The sequence below is a fragment of the Hetaerina americana genome, unplaced genomic scaffold (assembly GCF_022747635.1).
Source record: "Hetaerina americana unplaced genomic scaffold, ioHetAmer1.1.p SCAF_51, whole genome shotgun sequence".
Taxonomy (NCBI): Eukaryota; Metazoa; Arthropoda; class Insecta; order Odonata; family Calopterygidae; genus Hetaerina; species Hetaerina americana.
This window is the reverse complement of record NW_027287107.1, coordinates 2,519,266-2,534,836: the sequence shown is the minus strand read 5'-3', so window position 1 is coordinate 2,534,836 and position 15,571 is coordinate 2,519,266. Positions and strand designations below refer to the sequence as shown.

The 15,571-nt window shown below is 35.8% G+C and overlaps 1 protein-coding gene across 1 annotated transcript in view; it reads left to right on the top strand.

Annotated features, from left to right (window-relative positions):
* Window positions 1-15,571, top strand: part of LOC139694641 (monocarboxylate transporter 2-like) — a 103,215-nt gene that overhangs the window by 71,835 nt on the left and 15,809 nt on the right. The window contains exons 3-5 of the mRNA XM_071593128.1: window positions 7,066-7,234; window positions 10,814-10,978; window positions 13,471-13,753. Coding sequence (XP_071449229.1) covers window positions 7,066-7,234; window positions 10,814-10,978; window positions 13,471-13,753 — 617 coding nt within the window. The remainder of the gene's footprint in view (window positions 1-7,065; window positions 7,235-10,813; window positions 10,979-13,470; window positions 13,754-15,571) is intronic.

The following is a 15,571-nucleotide window of genomic DNA, read 5'->3' as shown; positions in this document are numbered from 1 at the left end:
GAAAAAAAGAGAAGAGAATGTGTAATAAATGGAAATATTCTTTAATGATATCGTTTCCTTTTGTTTCTGGGCACGAAATGTGCAAAGGGAAAATGAATCTTTGAATCTCGACTGTCTTTCTCTCCTATTTTTCCCTATTTTGTTACCTAACACCGGCCTTTGGTACGTTATAGATGTTACAGTACACGGATTTATATCATTGCATTATATTTACTGAAAAATGGCTCCCATAGAAACAATTAATTACACTTTTCTTGCAGTTTTTCTAATGATTTTCTCGCGCCGCAATTTAACTAGCAGTTGGAGCCTTCAGAATTGTATTTTGTTTTAGCTTTCTAAGCATGCTCTAAAGCTATCACTGAGTTGGGTTAAGAATTATTGGAGAACTAAAGAATAATATATACTCGAGAAAATAGCTAAGGAAACGTGATGGAAAGAGCAGCGCAGGAATAAAAAGAATTCAGAGACAGGGAAATTAGAAGCGCTATTATTATTATTATTATTAGGTAATCTACCGGTTAAGGTAGGTTTTTGGATGGACACAGCTACTAAATAAATATTTTGTGATTCCTAGCAAAATACAAAATCCAGTATCCTACTCTACATCAGACCCCTCTTCATCTCTGAATACTTTCTTCCTCCCTTCATCCCGTCCAACATCCCTATCCTGTTCCTTCCCTTTCCTCGTTTACCTAACATTCTCCCCTCTATTACAGTATTCAACATCCCACTGCCGGTCAATGCCGCCTTCATCCACTTTTCCTTCCTCCACAGGATTTCTCCCAACAAACCCCTCTCTTCGCCCACCATACCAAGTACTTCCTCATTTGTTTTCTTCTCTGTCCATTTCACCTTTTCCATTCTTCTCCAAACCCATATTTCAAAAGCCTCCAGTCTACGTCTATCCTCCCGCTTCAATGACCACGTTTCCGCACCGTACATAGTTACGCTCCATATCAAAGTTTTTACGGGTCTTTTCCTAACATCCTTACTTAACGTCCCTGTCATCAACTCCCTCCTCGTTGTGAAAGCCTCTTTGCCTAGCGCAATTCTTCTCCTTACGTCCCTACTACTTTGACCGTGTTGGTCCAAAACACTACCGAGATACACAAACTGTTCTACCTGCTCCAGTTTTTGCCCTCCTATTTTAATGTTTAGCTTAGCCTTTTTCTTTCTGGAAAATCGCATAACCTTTGTTTTATTAATATTGATTCTCATCCCATACCTGTCGCACTGAATTTCCAATCACTCAGCAATGCTTGCAACCCCTTGGCTGATTGACAAACTAAAGCTTGGTCATCAGCAAACCTAACTGATTTTACGAATTCCCCGCCCGCTTTCATTCCTACCTCCAGTTCTTCCCATGCCTCTTTAATCATTTCCTCTGCATACAGGTTGAACAGCAACAGTGATAATGGCCAACCCTGCCTTACACCTCTTCCTAACACTGCCCAACCGGACTCCCCGTTCCCCACTCGCACCTGTGCAGTCTGAGACATGTACAGGTTGCGGATTAGCCTCCTTTCCCTCCAATCTATTCCTATTTTCTGTAATATACTAATTAGTTTTCCCAATTCACTGTATCAAACGCTTTATTGAAGTCTACGGAACAGGCAAATACCTCCTGGTTGTATTCTATATTCCTCTCAATTAATAATCTCATTACTGCAATGGCATTACGCGTACCTCTCCCCTTCCTAAACCCAAACTGATCATCCCCTAAGTAAACATTTCTCTTACTCTCTATCCTTTTGTTTATGACCCTGAGGACAACTTTAGCTGCGTGGGATATCAAACTTATCGTCCTGTAGTCCTCACAAGATGTAGCCTTTACCTTTTTCAGAATAGGAACTAAAACTGATCTCACAAAGTCTTCCGGCCAGAACCTTCCTCATAAATACTACGGATCAGCCCATATAGCCTCTTCCTCCCACATTTTGCTAAACATTTCAATAGTTCCGCGGGAATGTTATCCACCACCACGGCCTCATTTAGTTTCATCTCCTTTAATGCCATATTGATAGAAATGAGCTCTTACGGCTAGTAATATTGAATGAATGTAAAACTCCAATAGCCGTAAACAGTTCAAAACTGTTTACGGCTATTGGAGTTTTACATTCATTCCTTTAATGCCCTTTCTATCTCATCGTCGAGTATGCCTAGACCTAAGCTATCTTCCTCTACGTCGTGTTCCTTTTCAATGTCTAACTTTGTTGGTCTAAGCTCTTTACTATACAGCTCTTCTATATGCTCCTTCCATCTCTCTTGGATCTTTCCTGCGTCAACTATTACCTTACCCGCCTTATCTCTAACTGCTAGTATAGATCTCCCTTTCTTACTTCCCGATAAAGATTGAACTTTGCTATACAGCGCACCAATTTCACCCTTCCTCTGCAGACTTTCCATATCCTCGCACTGCGTCTTCCACCAGGCTTCTTTTGCTTTATTTGTTGCCCGCCTCAATATATTGTTTAATTCTTTGTACTTTATTTTGCCTAACTCTGTATTTACATTCTTCCATTTTCTCCGCTCATCCATCTTTGTAATCATCTCATCCGTGATCCATGGTTTCCTAGTCCTTTTCGCATTAACGGTTCCAGTAGTGTCTTTTGCGGCTTTAGACAACCCTTTCTTGATACTTTCCCATTTTTCTTCGATAGTACTTGGCTCTTTAACATCCTCCATGATATCCTCTGCAGCTTGTTGGTACTCCCTCCTATTCAATCCATTTAATGCTTCTACATTCCAATTTCTAACCCGCCGCCCCTGCCTTATCTTTTCGAAACGGACGCTACTTTTCATAACCACTAAATTGTGGTCAGAGTCCGCATCCGCTCCCGGGAAGCTGTGCGAATTTATCACACTGTTCCTAAACCTGTGTCTAACTAGAATATAATCTAGCTGATACCTCTCTGAGTCACCTGGCATTTTCCATGTATACCTGCGTCTTTTGTGGTGCCTAACCCAAGTGTCGGTGATTACTACCCCGGTCTCCTGCAAAACTCAACTGCTTTCTCCCCGCGGTCATTCCTCGTGCCTAAACCGTAGTCCCCCACCTCATCACCATCTCTTCCTTCGCCTACAGTCGCATTCCAATCCCCCAACACTATCAAATGTTTCCCTGCGGGAACACACGCTATTATGTCCTCTACCTGATCGTATATCCTTTCGACCTCTTCTTCCTTATGGTTCCTCGGTGGCATGTATACCTGAATAATAACCAAGCTCTTCGGTTCTGCTTTTATCTCTACTAGTAACAATCTATCCGTTACCTGCTCTATATTGACTACGCTTCGTCCTATCTCCTCATTTAATACTATGGTAACCCCTCTTTGAGTCTTGTCCCCGCCGCTGTAAATTATTCTATAATTATCACTCCAGTAATCCCCGCTATCCCTCCATCTCACCTAGCATTGACCTAAAATATCTATTTTACCCATTTCCATCTCTCGCTTAATATTCTCCAGTTTCCCTGTCCTCATCATTGTCCTAACATTCCACGTTCCTATTCTAACTAATTTGGTCTTCTTCTCCTGCGTCTTCTGTCCTGCTGCTGCTGGTTTTCCCTTACAAGGGTTTCGTGGGATGACGACCGCGGAAGCCTTGCCTTCCCCGCTGCCGGGCACGACACACGGCCGATTGGGCCGAGCCCCGTAGTTGCTAGGACTAAAATCTCCGTTTTGTCCATCATTTAAATCTTGGGAATGATAATTGAGGCGGTTTCCCGTTGCGGGTAAACCTGGGGTGGGGGAGCTGAGTGGGAGATTTGGTAAAGGGGGGAATGGAGGGAGGGAAGAGAGGAGAGGAATGGTGGGAGAGTGTTGGTCATTCTCAGGGTGGTTTGCATACCAAAATTTGGCATGGTATGGTTAGTCAGGGCTAAGAAACGGGATTGATTGACAAATTTCAAGTTATTCAGTAAAACCTTTCTTCTTATGTTGCCAAATCTCACATTGTTCATCCACATCTAGGCTTCTCCTGTTAGTCTCAAAATGAAGTACAAGTAGTTCAGACACAAACATGGTCTAGTGCAAAGACTCCAGACACCTTTCCATATATGATGATGGTTCTTCAATCCCAATTCTTTGGTCTTTTTTTTTAATGCTAAAACTTCTTCCCATTTGACCCATGTGCATAACCTGTGCCAGATTAGCCCCACTTTTCTTTATCTGGTCATCTTTGTTGGTGGTATTGCTGAGAGCAATTTTTAAGGGGGGAAGTTGGTTATTTTGCAAGGAATCATCTCCAATAATGGTGGCTTACACCATTTGGATGTGTTTGTAGGAGGTGTGAAGTGTATTTAAGTTGTTATGCTAACAATAGCTCTAAAAGCCTTTAAAAAAGGGAATAAAATAGAGTAGGTGAAGCAATTAGGCATTATTTAGAAGTCAAAGGAACATAGTATTAGGGAAATTAGGATTGAAATGGCAACGGAAGAAGTAGAGAGCTTATTCATGGCAGGATATTTTACCAGAAATCATCATCCAGTTTGGTGGCTTACACCATTTGGATATACTTGTAAGAGGCATGAGATGTAGTGAATAATGATCTGCTTGCAATAGTTTTATTTATTAATTTTTATGTAGCAACCTATTTGTCAATGATGAGGTTTCCCCATTCTCTAATCTGTACCAATATAAAACATTATTAACTAAAATATTGTTGGACTTTCGGAAGATTTGTTCTTTGTCAGAGGATTTTTTCTTTTTAGTTATTCATAAAAATTTTCTGAGCCAAATAGGAGAGAGGTGATCCCATCACTAGTCTATATGTGTTGTTAAAATTTTTTATCAAATAATAAGTCATTTTGATGTGCGCAATCTTTCAACAATAACAAGAATGAATTGGAAATTACTGGATGAAAAGCCAATTTACATAACATTTTTCTGATCTTTTTAAGTTTTCATCAACAAGAACTGTTATAAACAATTTTTTTTTCATTGAATGATATTAATTTGCCTCCTTTTAGTGATGATAGAATTTATCGTTAATTAGCAAAGGCCCTCCAAGGTAAAGCATAAAGAAAGGATATGTGAAAAATGTGACATTATTAGGTAGATAGGAAATATGAAGAACTGAAGTAGTACATAATGTCTGGAAAACAGTAGAGAGAGTATGCTATACATAGTACATAAGAATTGTTAGGGATCATCCAAAAACCTTCCTGAATTGGCAGATTAGATTTTAATTAATTGAAGTATTTCAACCTCATCCCATTTTAAACATGCTTAATTTTTCTGATTCTTCACTGCTGTCTAGCCTATTATATTGAGACCATATTGTTGCATATAAGGTCTGAAATCTTTCATTGCTCTAGGGCATGTTTTTTCCAAGATCTTTTTGTTTTCTTATATTTAAAAGGAATTCATCCACTGTCTGTTGACGCATTATTGTAATGAATGCAATCCAATGGATTTGTGTAATTCAAATAATATTTTTAAAATTTATATTTTTGTGGTTATAATCATTTTATCTTTTCAAGTCTATAATATAAAAAAACCATAGTTATCACGACAGGTTAGTTTGATAGGTGAGGGTAGAGGTCCCACAGTACTAAGCCCAACCAACAGCATATGAAATTTGCATGTTAGGGCAGGGATCCCAGTCCCTTTCCCTGTGCCAAAACTAGTACCTAAAAAATCACACAGCTTGGGTGCTGAGCTGAGGGTACCCAGAGGCATCCTCAGGAATTGAGCTTAGTAGTCCAAAACTCTATCGACCAGACTGTCATGTCTTTTGTTGCAATATTTATTTAATTAATTTGTATAAATAAAAGAGGGAGATAGAATCTCTTCAGCCCCATGCCAAAAGGTAAAATTTATCACTTATTTTTAGCCATTGCAGAAAAATAAATATATTTCAAGGAATGTAATGATTTACATGTTTAATATATGTTCTATTTGTAAAATTTGTAATTTTTAATTATATCTTATAGCATGTCAGTCTTAAATATTAAATAATATTCAGTTGAATACTATCCAGATTATTAACTGTGTATACTAGGACTACCGGGCAAAGTGTATGCAAACTTAGGGAAACGAAATTTTTGGAACTGCAAATATATGCTCATGAGTATATAAATTTCACATGCCAGGAATTATTTAAGCAATCATTACTCAAAAGAGAGTATTAGAATTGTTTTCAAGATTTCAAAATCACTCTGTGATCTGTTCGACAGTCTGGGAATAGTTTCTTTTATGCTACCCTGTTGATTCATCAATACCAATTCTATGATACTCCAAATACTATACATATACTGTTGCACTTGTAGACTTATCACAGCTGAAAAAGATATGTTTGAAAGTAATTTGTGGCATTAAAAAAGGAACTACTAAATCTATAATATCTGAAAACCAGTCTCCATATTGGAATATACGTTTTACACTTTTGTAATTTCAGCTCAGATGAAAGAAATTAAAATGTAATAAAATTTTCACCATTATAACTGGAGTAAAGGAGTCATCATAAGGATCTCGCACTAAAATCTTTCAGGCAACACACAACATAAGGGAAAATTGGTATTATCTGTTATAATCACTGTTGACCACACCATACACATATTCAAGATTCAAAATTCTTTTCTTTTTCTGGTTTAATTGGTAACTGAAAAAGGCAGTAAAATAGAAGAAATGATATACCACTGGGCCCTGAAAATTTTTTTTAGCTTTTATGTATGTTTCAATTACATCATATTAATTTTGGGTGTTTTCATATACATATCAGTAGGCTTAAAATTATTATAAGGGGTTAGTTGTTGTGGATGTTGTTAATGCAGGATGGTGTAAAGCATTTTTTTCTAATTGTACGAGTCTGTAAAAACTATGGGAGAAAATTTTGTGTCACCGAGAATTAATGTATTTGTACCTTACCTTAAATACACACCTAAATTTATGTGGTTTTAAATTGTCAAATTGCAATTAAAACTTGAATTTTAATTATAAATATATTTTGTATTAATTCCGATTGTTCTATGTTAAGAGACCATTTTTTTCTCTATAGCTATAAGGTTTAACAAGTTTTCAATGATTGAAAATTTTTAACCGAAACGCCCTCAATCTTTTTCAGCATGGATAGGCGTCCTCTGCTTTGCAGTGTCCCTTGTCTCAGCCCCACTGGTAGTTGCCCTCTGTAGGAGAAAGTCTACACGGCTGGCCGCAGTGTTTGGCGGTCTTGTCATGTCACTTGCCTGCTTATTTACATCATTTGCTCATCAAGTTCATCAAATATTCTTAAGGTAATATTTTTTTCTATGCATCTTCTATCAGCAACTTCTTGCAAAAAAATGTGCCAAAGATTTTGTTATAGGAAAATCGATGTTAATGATCTTGAAAGGTAGACCTAAGATTATATTTTGTTACAAGAAGCTAATTTGGCTGAAAAACATTCCTCCAGGATTAAATATCTTGGGTTATTTTTGTTATTCCTTTAAAACAAAACAATTACTTCAGCTGACAGACATCAATTTACAATTTTGTAGGAAAAATTTTACAGCATGGAAGTAATTTAACCGTACTGTCCAAATGTTTCCATTTCATTCCGCTTTCAGTTTCTTTACACAGTTATGATATTCTTTTTCCCCTCACAATCAAGTGTAAGCTATAAAATTTCAACTTTTGGCATTCACTCTACATCTGGATGCTAGGTAAATAATATGTTCAGGAAATGTAAAATCTTAAACACAGTAATGGAACCTAAGGTTGGTTTGGTAGGTGATGGTAGAGTTCACCCAGTACTAAGCCCGAGGTATTTGAAATTCACAACTCTGGGTAGAGGCTCCTTTCCCTGTGCCAGTGATTTTTTCCAAGGAAGATTTGATACCTGAAAAATCACATAGCTTGGGTGGAGATGAGAGTGCCCAAAGAGGCATCCCTGGGAATTGATCCTGTGGCCACCGGTCAGTTGTCCAACACCCTACGGGAATTGAATTGTATGCATATTCATTGATTAGCACTTTCTTATATATTTGACATTAATCAAGCTTTTGATAGTATTAACTGGCATAAACTAAACTAAATACTTGAGGAGTTTAGTATTCCATTAAAACAATAAGATTAGCAAGAATGACCATGAATGAAATTAAGGTAGGAGTAAAAGTAACTACGGTAACATCTGCCTATAGAGGAATCATGCAGTTCCAGAAAAATTTTCCATTATGGACAAGTGTCCATCATGTATGTGTTTGACTTGGTTGAAATGGTTTACCTATTTTTTAAGAGAAATCGATTTTTTCAACATTTTATGGGCATACTGATTGCTCCATTTCGTCAATCATAAATGTGGATGATATTTTTAATCAAGTCTTAAACTTTCAATTTCAAGCTGAAATGTACAGACATGTCCATATTGTTTATCTCTCCATTACAACTATTCCATACAATATTGGCACAAAAAAATTCTTACCAGTCAATAGATGCTATAAGCTGTATTCCTCAATTTAGCAGCAAACACTTTCACTTGTGCATGGACCATTTGTCCCCTAAGTGGCATGTTTTTTGTTCTGTCTAAATGTACCATTCTCAATCAATTTGTTTATTTCTCTGTATCCAGTTTCTCTTATTTTTATTTTGGAGCACAAATTTGAACCTTAAATGATATAAGATTTAAGTTTCATGTTATTACTAACTGGTTTCTATCTATATTTTAACCAATATCTGAAATAGTTTTTAGAATTGTTCAATCTCTAGTAAAACTCTTTTGGCTTGGGGAATACAAATATGATAATTGCCTATATCTAACTTTTTCAGACATTTTACTCTCATCATTTTGCCACCTTTATCTTGGGTAAACCATAAAATAGGTAGAATCAGCCAAATATGAGTGACAATTGCTGATTAATGTTATACAAAAAATGGTAAAATGTGGGGGAGGGTCAGGGGAAAGGCCTGGGTAGGCTATAGGGTAGATATGCATAGCAGTTGACTGATTAGAGCAGGCATTATGGGAGTCATAGTGCATGAGAAGGGAATAAGGGTCTGGGAAATCAAGTTCACAGTGAGGAAGATTAGTCGCAATAACTGAGACAGCTTCATGGAAAGATCCATAATGACCTCTGCCTGAGGTAATTTAGTTTTAAAAGTTCCTCTGACCACTTACATCAACCCAGTTTTCCTGCTTCATGTAACAACTAAGCAAAAAAGGGGGATTGGGATAGTGTGGTGGCTAACTTACAAGCTTCCCACCGCGAGGGCCCGGGTTCAAATCCTGGAGACCAACAAATATTTTTCAGTGGTATCCTGATCCCTACTTGAGGTTCTTTGAGTGAGTAAGGCGTTTGTCAGATGGGACTTTTGGAACTGCGGACTCCTTGGCACCTTTCGACAAGAGTAGGCTAATTCCGATGCCAGGTTTCTCTCCTTCAAATGACCTTAGCTGTCCATCACCTCCCATAAAAAACAAACCAAGCAAAAAATACCAGAAGCATGAGAAGGAGGAAAGAGGGGTGGAAGGAAACATTTGTTTTCAACTGTCGAACCCCCCTATGGTATTTCCTTCCACACCAGACATTCCCTTCCATTTAACTCCTCCCGCACATTCCTCTCCTGAAAATGAAATCCCAAAAAACTAAGAATTGGGTAATAAAAAACTAAGGTGCTCAAATGAAGTTCAAAATTCATTATTGCACAGGTGACAAATTCATTTCTTGGATCAAAATTCACTTCATATAAGAGTCAGGTTTATAGAAATTCCTATGCTCTAGAATGGAGCCCAGCAAAGTTTCCCTTATGACCAAATTTCCACTGTAAACAGGATCAGTTAAGACAATTTTCACTCTAATATATATATATTGAAGAATTAGAATTACTGTTGGAGTGAAAAAAGGGGATGGACTCTGCAATTTTATTTGATCTACTCTGCACTAGGTGATAAATGAAATTAATCAGAAGGGAAAAATATTTGGGAAATCCAGACAAATCTTTATGTATATTGATGACAGTCATTTTTCCTAGATTAATGAGTAAATGTAAATAAATGAACAGTGGAAGATAAAATATGGCTTAATTTCAATGAAAGGAAGACTATGCATGAAAATGTCCAAATCTGAGAGCCAAATCCTAGAATCTTTTGGCTTGATGGTTGAGGGAAGAAGTTAGAAGGAATCTCCTATTCTAGCTATCTCGGGTCAATGATACATAATTATAGTGATGTGAGTAGAGAAAGAAAGGAAAATAATACAGACGGGTAATGGTGCTTATTTTTTCAATTAATTGCTATTCAGGAACCATCTTATCATAAGAAATACAAAGCTGAAAATATATTGGACTCTATTCAGACCAATCGTTACCTATGGTTCGGAGACATGGGAAATTAAAGTATTGAATGAAAAGCACTTATTTTAGTATTTGAGAAACTGGTACTATTGAAAATACATGGGCTTCCAAGTGAAAATAATGAATAGAGAATTAGGTAGGATACAGAGCTAGCTTACTTAATTGGGGGCTGGATTACTAAATAATAAATTAAGATTATGAGGGTTTGGATGATAGAGTGAGCAGTTGGATCATATGGAGAGAATGATGGAAAATGAGAACCGTAGAAGAATCTTGATAGAAATGCATCAGCACAAGAGGAATGGTACACACATAGGAATAGTATACAAGTTTAAGATGGCAAAACGATGTCACTGAGACTGTGTGAATAAGAAACATTAAGATGGGGAAGAAGAATTATAGATTACTATAGTTGCAGGCTAATTGTAGAGGAAGGACCCCCCAAGGCATCTAAGATCCAAGATAAAAGAGAGATTATATGCATGTGCAATTAATTTTTTTGTCACATGAGTTGTTTAAATGGTTGTATAATTCCTAATTCACAGTTATGGAGTAGTTCTTGGCATAGGAACTTGCCTGGTTCGTGAGACATCAGGCCTTATGCTTGGCCATTACTTCAAGCGACGGAGAGAGTTCGTGGAGATAGTTGTGCAAGCTGGGGGAGGAATTGGAGTAACATTATTTTCAGTTTTCTACAAAGAAGTTCTTGGGTAAGTTTTACTGCAAACCAAAAGATCATTGTGTAAAATGTCATTAGATATCAAGTTTGTTTTCCAAATTGTGAAGCATGTACTTGATATTTCATAGCGTGTTTACATTAATGCTGTAGTTGCATAATAAGTTGTTCACACCAAGAGCAATGAAACATATACAATTAGAAGATTGTTTATCCTAAAAGCTTTGGATCTGAGCTTTTTTGTGCAAACTATGCGTGAAATTACTAATAGTTTTATGATTTCAAATGTGCTGGTTAAATGCTTAATTGGACATGAAAATGGTAATAATATATCAGTTGTGGATTCAGAATCATGGTAATTATTTGTTACTGCTTTTCCATCAAATTTTTTATGTAATAGTCTCTACCTAAAATAACAAATTGGACAAATTTTAAATATATTCCTTCATCCAGAATGCTGTCCTAAACCAACTTTAAATCAACTGATGAGCATATCAAATAATACATTATTTGCTCGGGATATCTAAGGATGCATAACTCTAATCAGCTTTACTAGTGGTTGTGTTAAGCTTTGAACTGAAGCTTAAATAATGTATAAATGTATGTGGCAACTGCAGTAAAGTGTATTCTATGAGAGGAGAGTAGAATACTGAGCATTTTACAGAATGATCATGATGATACCAAAGTTAGCATAATCATTTATGCATACTCATGAAATTTGAATGTGCAGTAGGGAAATGTGAAGATGATCATATTCAACAGAAAATTTCCCATGGGATTGGTCATCTTACACAGCAGGATCATGCCTCTTTCTTCAATTTGATTTTTTGCATCTTCATTATTTCCTATTCTAGGCATCCATAGTAGAATTTTTTTGGTCATTATTCCAATAAAAAGTTGTCCATGAACATTATTAATATTTATTATTATTTATAACATTATTAATATCAAATTTGCAGACTAATAGTACAAAGTAAGGCATATCATCATAATCAGCAATAAGCTCCACAATCCAAAGGACATCATGCAGGATTCCACATCGAAAATATGGTTGATGAATATCTCATGAAGATCAGCGTGAAGAGTATCCATCATACTCCTTACAGTCCACTCTTTACCGAGTATTCTCCATGTGGCTTTTCCCTCTTCCCCAATTTATAATATCACCTTAGTGGAAAAGTGTTTTTCATCATCTGAGGCAAGGGTGATGTCTTCTGAGGCAATTTGGAAGAACATGGAAAAAATGGCTCCCAACATGCCTCTGAAGGCTGAAAAAAGGTGTCAAAATTGCATCATATCCCATGAGGACTACTCTAAGATGGGTAATGAAACTTTGGAGTCTGTGTGATGGATAGTGTATTTTCGTGTTCTTAAAGTCCTTGAAGGGGATCCCGCGCATCCAGAACTCACCATTTGAGATGACATTCGATTGTTAGCATAAGTCTGGTGAGTAGGTCCCTGGAACAGACTCAAATTCTTCACAAACCTCAATGTTTATATTTTACTTGAAAGTGTCTTTCTCAAACAGAATACCTATCCTGTAAGGATGGAATTACAAGGAAGTCTGTTTAATTCACTGTTGTTTCTTATTCCTGGAAAGGAATTGACTACTGAAAACAGCTAACAACATATCTTTTCACATAACCACTGATGTAATCATAAAACAAGAGGCTTTGCTGAAGCATGACCAAACTTGACCCTTGTTAACTTCGTTGGAAAATTTGGTTTTAAAAAGAAAGGTAGAGAGATTGTGCTCACTGATATTAAGTGAGCAAGACAAATTATTTGGTAGCAAAGAGGCAAATTGAAGAGTGATTGGGAAAAGGATCAGCACAATAGAATATGTGAGAAGATTGTATATAATATTGTTATAGTGCTGATTTTATATAATGATAATGTGAATCGATAGATAAGATATCCTTTGAATTTCTTAGAGAATAAACCTGGAGGAAATGCATAGAATGAGTGGTACTACAAACTAAGGAAGTTGGGACCACTTTGTGTGAACCAAAAACCATTCTCTACAAGTTCTATGGGGATATAGTGGAAATTCAGCAGTATGTGGCCAAGATTTGCTCATTCACTTTCAATATGATCTAAAGTAGTTATAGCATATAATTTCAATTAATACTTGAAATAAGAGAATTAGTGACCTCCCCTTCCAACCCCAGCGGTGTTTATTGAGCCAATACAAAGGGGTTTTGAATTCAAAATAGAAATATGGATCTTGCATTTTTTGATTTCATTTTTCATCCACTGGGTATTTAAATAAAAAATGGCAGTAGCCACCTGGACTCTTAAATTCAAATCCTATTCATTATAATGAAATGTGTAGTTTCTGGATTTTTATGAAATGAAGAGGGTGTGAACTATTGGCTGTGAGTTTGTAAGTTGAAAATCTTGTAGCCAATATTGAAATTTTATTTGTTCATAGAGTTTGAATAGTCTAGTTGAATTTTCTTAGTGAATGAAAAATATCATGGCTCACTACTTGATGAATAATTTTAATGATTTTCATTTCTTTAGGACCATTGGATGGCGCCTGGGTCTCCAAGCTGTCACAGGTGTGCTTTTTGTATCCTTTTTCATTGGGATATTTTACCGTTCAGCTTCTTTGTACCACCCTCAGAGGCGGGCAATTCTTCATCTCAAGAACCAAAAGAAAAAAGTTAAGGAGAAGAAGGGTCATGTGAGCATAGAGAAGCCACCCTTTTTTGACTTCTCTCCATTAAAAATACGTGCTGTTCAAGTGCTGCTTCTATCATCAGCAACTTCAGCGGTTGGCTTATACACACCCATCTTCTATTTGGTGAGTAGAAATATATTTTTAGAATCCTTTTATGGGATTTTTCATAATCTATTAGATATTTTTATTGAATTTTTAATAAATTTCTATCGAATATTTGAAAGCACCTAGCTAAGAAGTGTTTTGAAAAAAAAACAAAAAAATGTATGGTTAATAGAATAAAATCTTATACTGTTAACCCGCTTAGTTAGAATCCATATTATTATATTCTTCCACGTCTCCGCCCATAGTTACAGAATTATACATATTTTTAGCATAGAATCGTTGAATGATGCGCTAACTATTAAATGTACACCCCTGGAAGTAAGGGTAGGAATTTTTTGAAAAAAATCTTGACGTAATGGATCCTTGATGCACCCTATAAAAAATCATTTTGCTTGTTCTGGTGTAAATAGTTGCATCTGGTGATGATTTGATAGTGAATGTATTTATTCAACTTTTCAGCAGAGATTATTTTATTATTCCCCTACCATCTTAATATTTCTGAATTATCAATTTCCATAAAAAGCGGCAGCACAGTATTGTATCCTAGGGAATTCTGGTGAGTAGTTCTATTTCATATCCCATGGTAGATAATGTCAGAAATGCAGTGCAGTATTTTCTGTATTGATTATAAATATTAAATAACTAATAATATGGTTCCCATTGCATATTTCACCATTTTACAATGTTATATAAATGTAAATAAATTTCAATTTAAAATAATATTGACTAGCTAAATATCCTTGCTAAGTATGTATAAGTCATGAGGCTAAAGAATAAGAAGTAAACAATAGACTAGCTGATGAGTATTTGAGTTTTCCTTGGCTTATTTTCTTTCCCAACACTGTTGAAAGGTCAATGTTCATTAGAGTGTAAACAGTTATTGTGCAATGGAAAAAAAATTCAGAGCATCAATCTTTGACTGTAAACTTCTAAGCAAAATGGTATTAAAAAAAAGCCGAGTTCTTGAAAATGCAGCTTTATAATACTCTAGGATTGCTGACATCTATTCATGTTCTCATAAAACCCATAGTCCCTTTAAAGCTTAAAGATATTAATATAAGAAATTATGAATTTTAAAATGAAATAACCATCACAAAATGGGCTAACAAAGGATACTGCAATATGGTGCTGTGAAATGAAAAGAAAATTCAAAGGAGGTATTTCTTATGTTTTTAAAGTTCAATTATAACTTCATGGCTCTTAATGATAATGTCAAAATATTGTGTTTCACAAAAGAATGCATAACTTTCTGGATAAATTGGCTGCGATAATTTGCAAAAAAAACTAAAAATGCTCTTATGCAATAAGTATTTCCCTAGTTATGAAGAATCATAGAAGGAAATAATTTTGGGGAAAAAGAGGAACTTCTCATGAAATGTAGCAGATGATATGTGTAAGAGACTGTCCAAAAACCAATGCTTTTAGGTAGAATATTTTGAGTGGATTCATTATTCCCATGGAAGTTTTATGAGAGTAAAAATAATAAAATACACATGAAATAATCGTATTTTCAGGCTTATAAGCCTGCGCATGAGATGTACCCTGATTTTTCATGTCACAATGAAAAAAAAATGCTTGGATCAGACAGAAAAGATTAAATTATTATGATATTAACTCTTAAAGTGAATAAAATTGAAATTTTACCGTAAAAAATTAGCAGCTACTTGTATATCAACAATAAACCATCACAGAATCCCGGAAATTTGTCATCACTTGGCCAAATGGCTTTCAGCTTGTTTATTTAAAAATTTCGTTAGGAAGTACTTTCAACAAAATATTAAAGCTCTGTTGATTGCGACTGACTCAAAACAGTGATATTATTGACATTTGTAATTA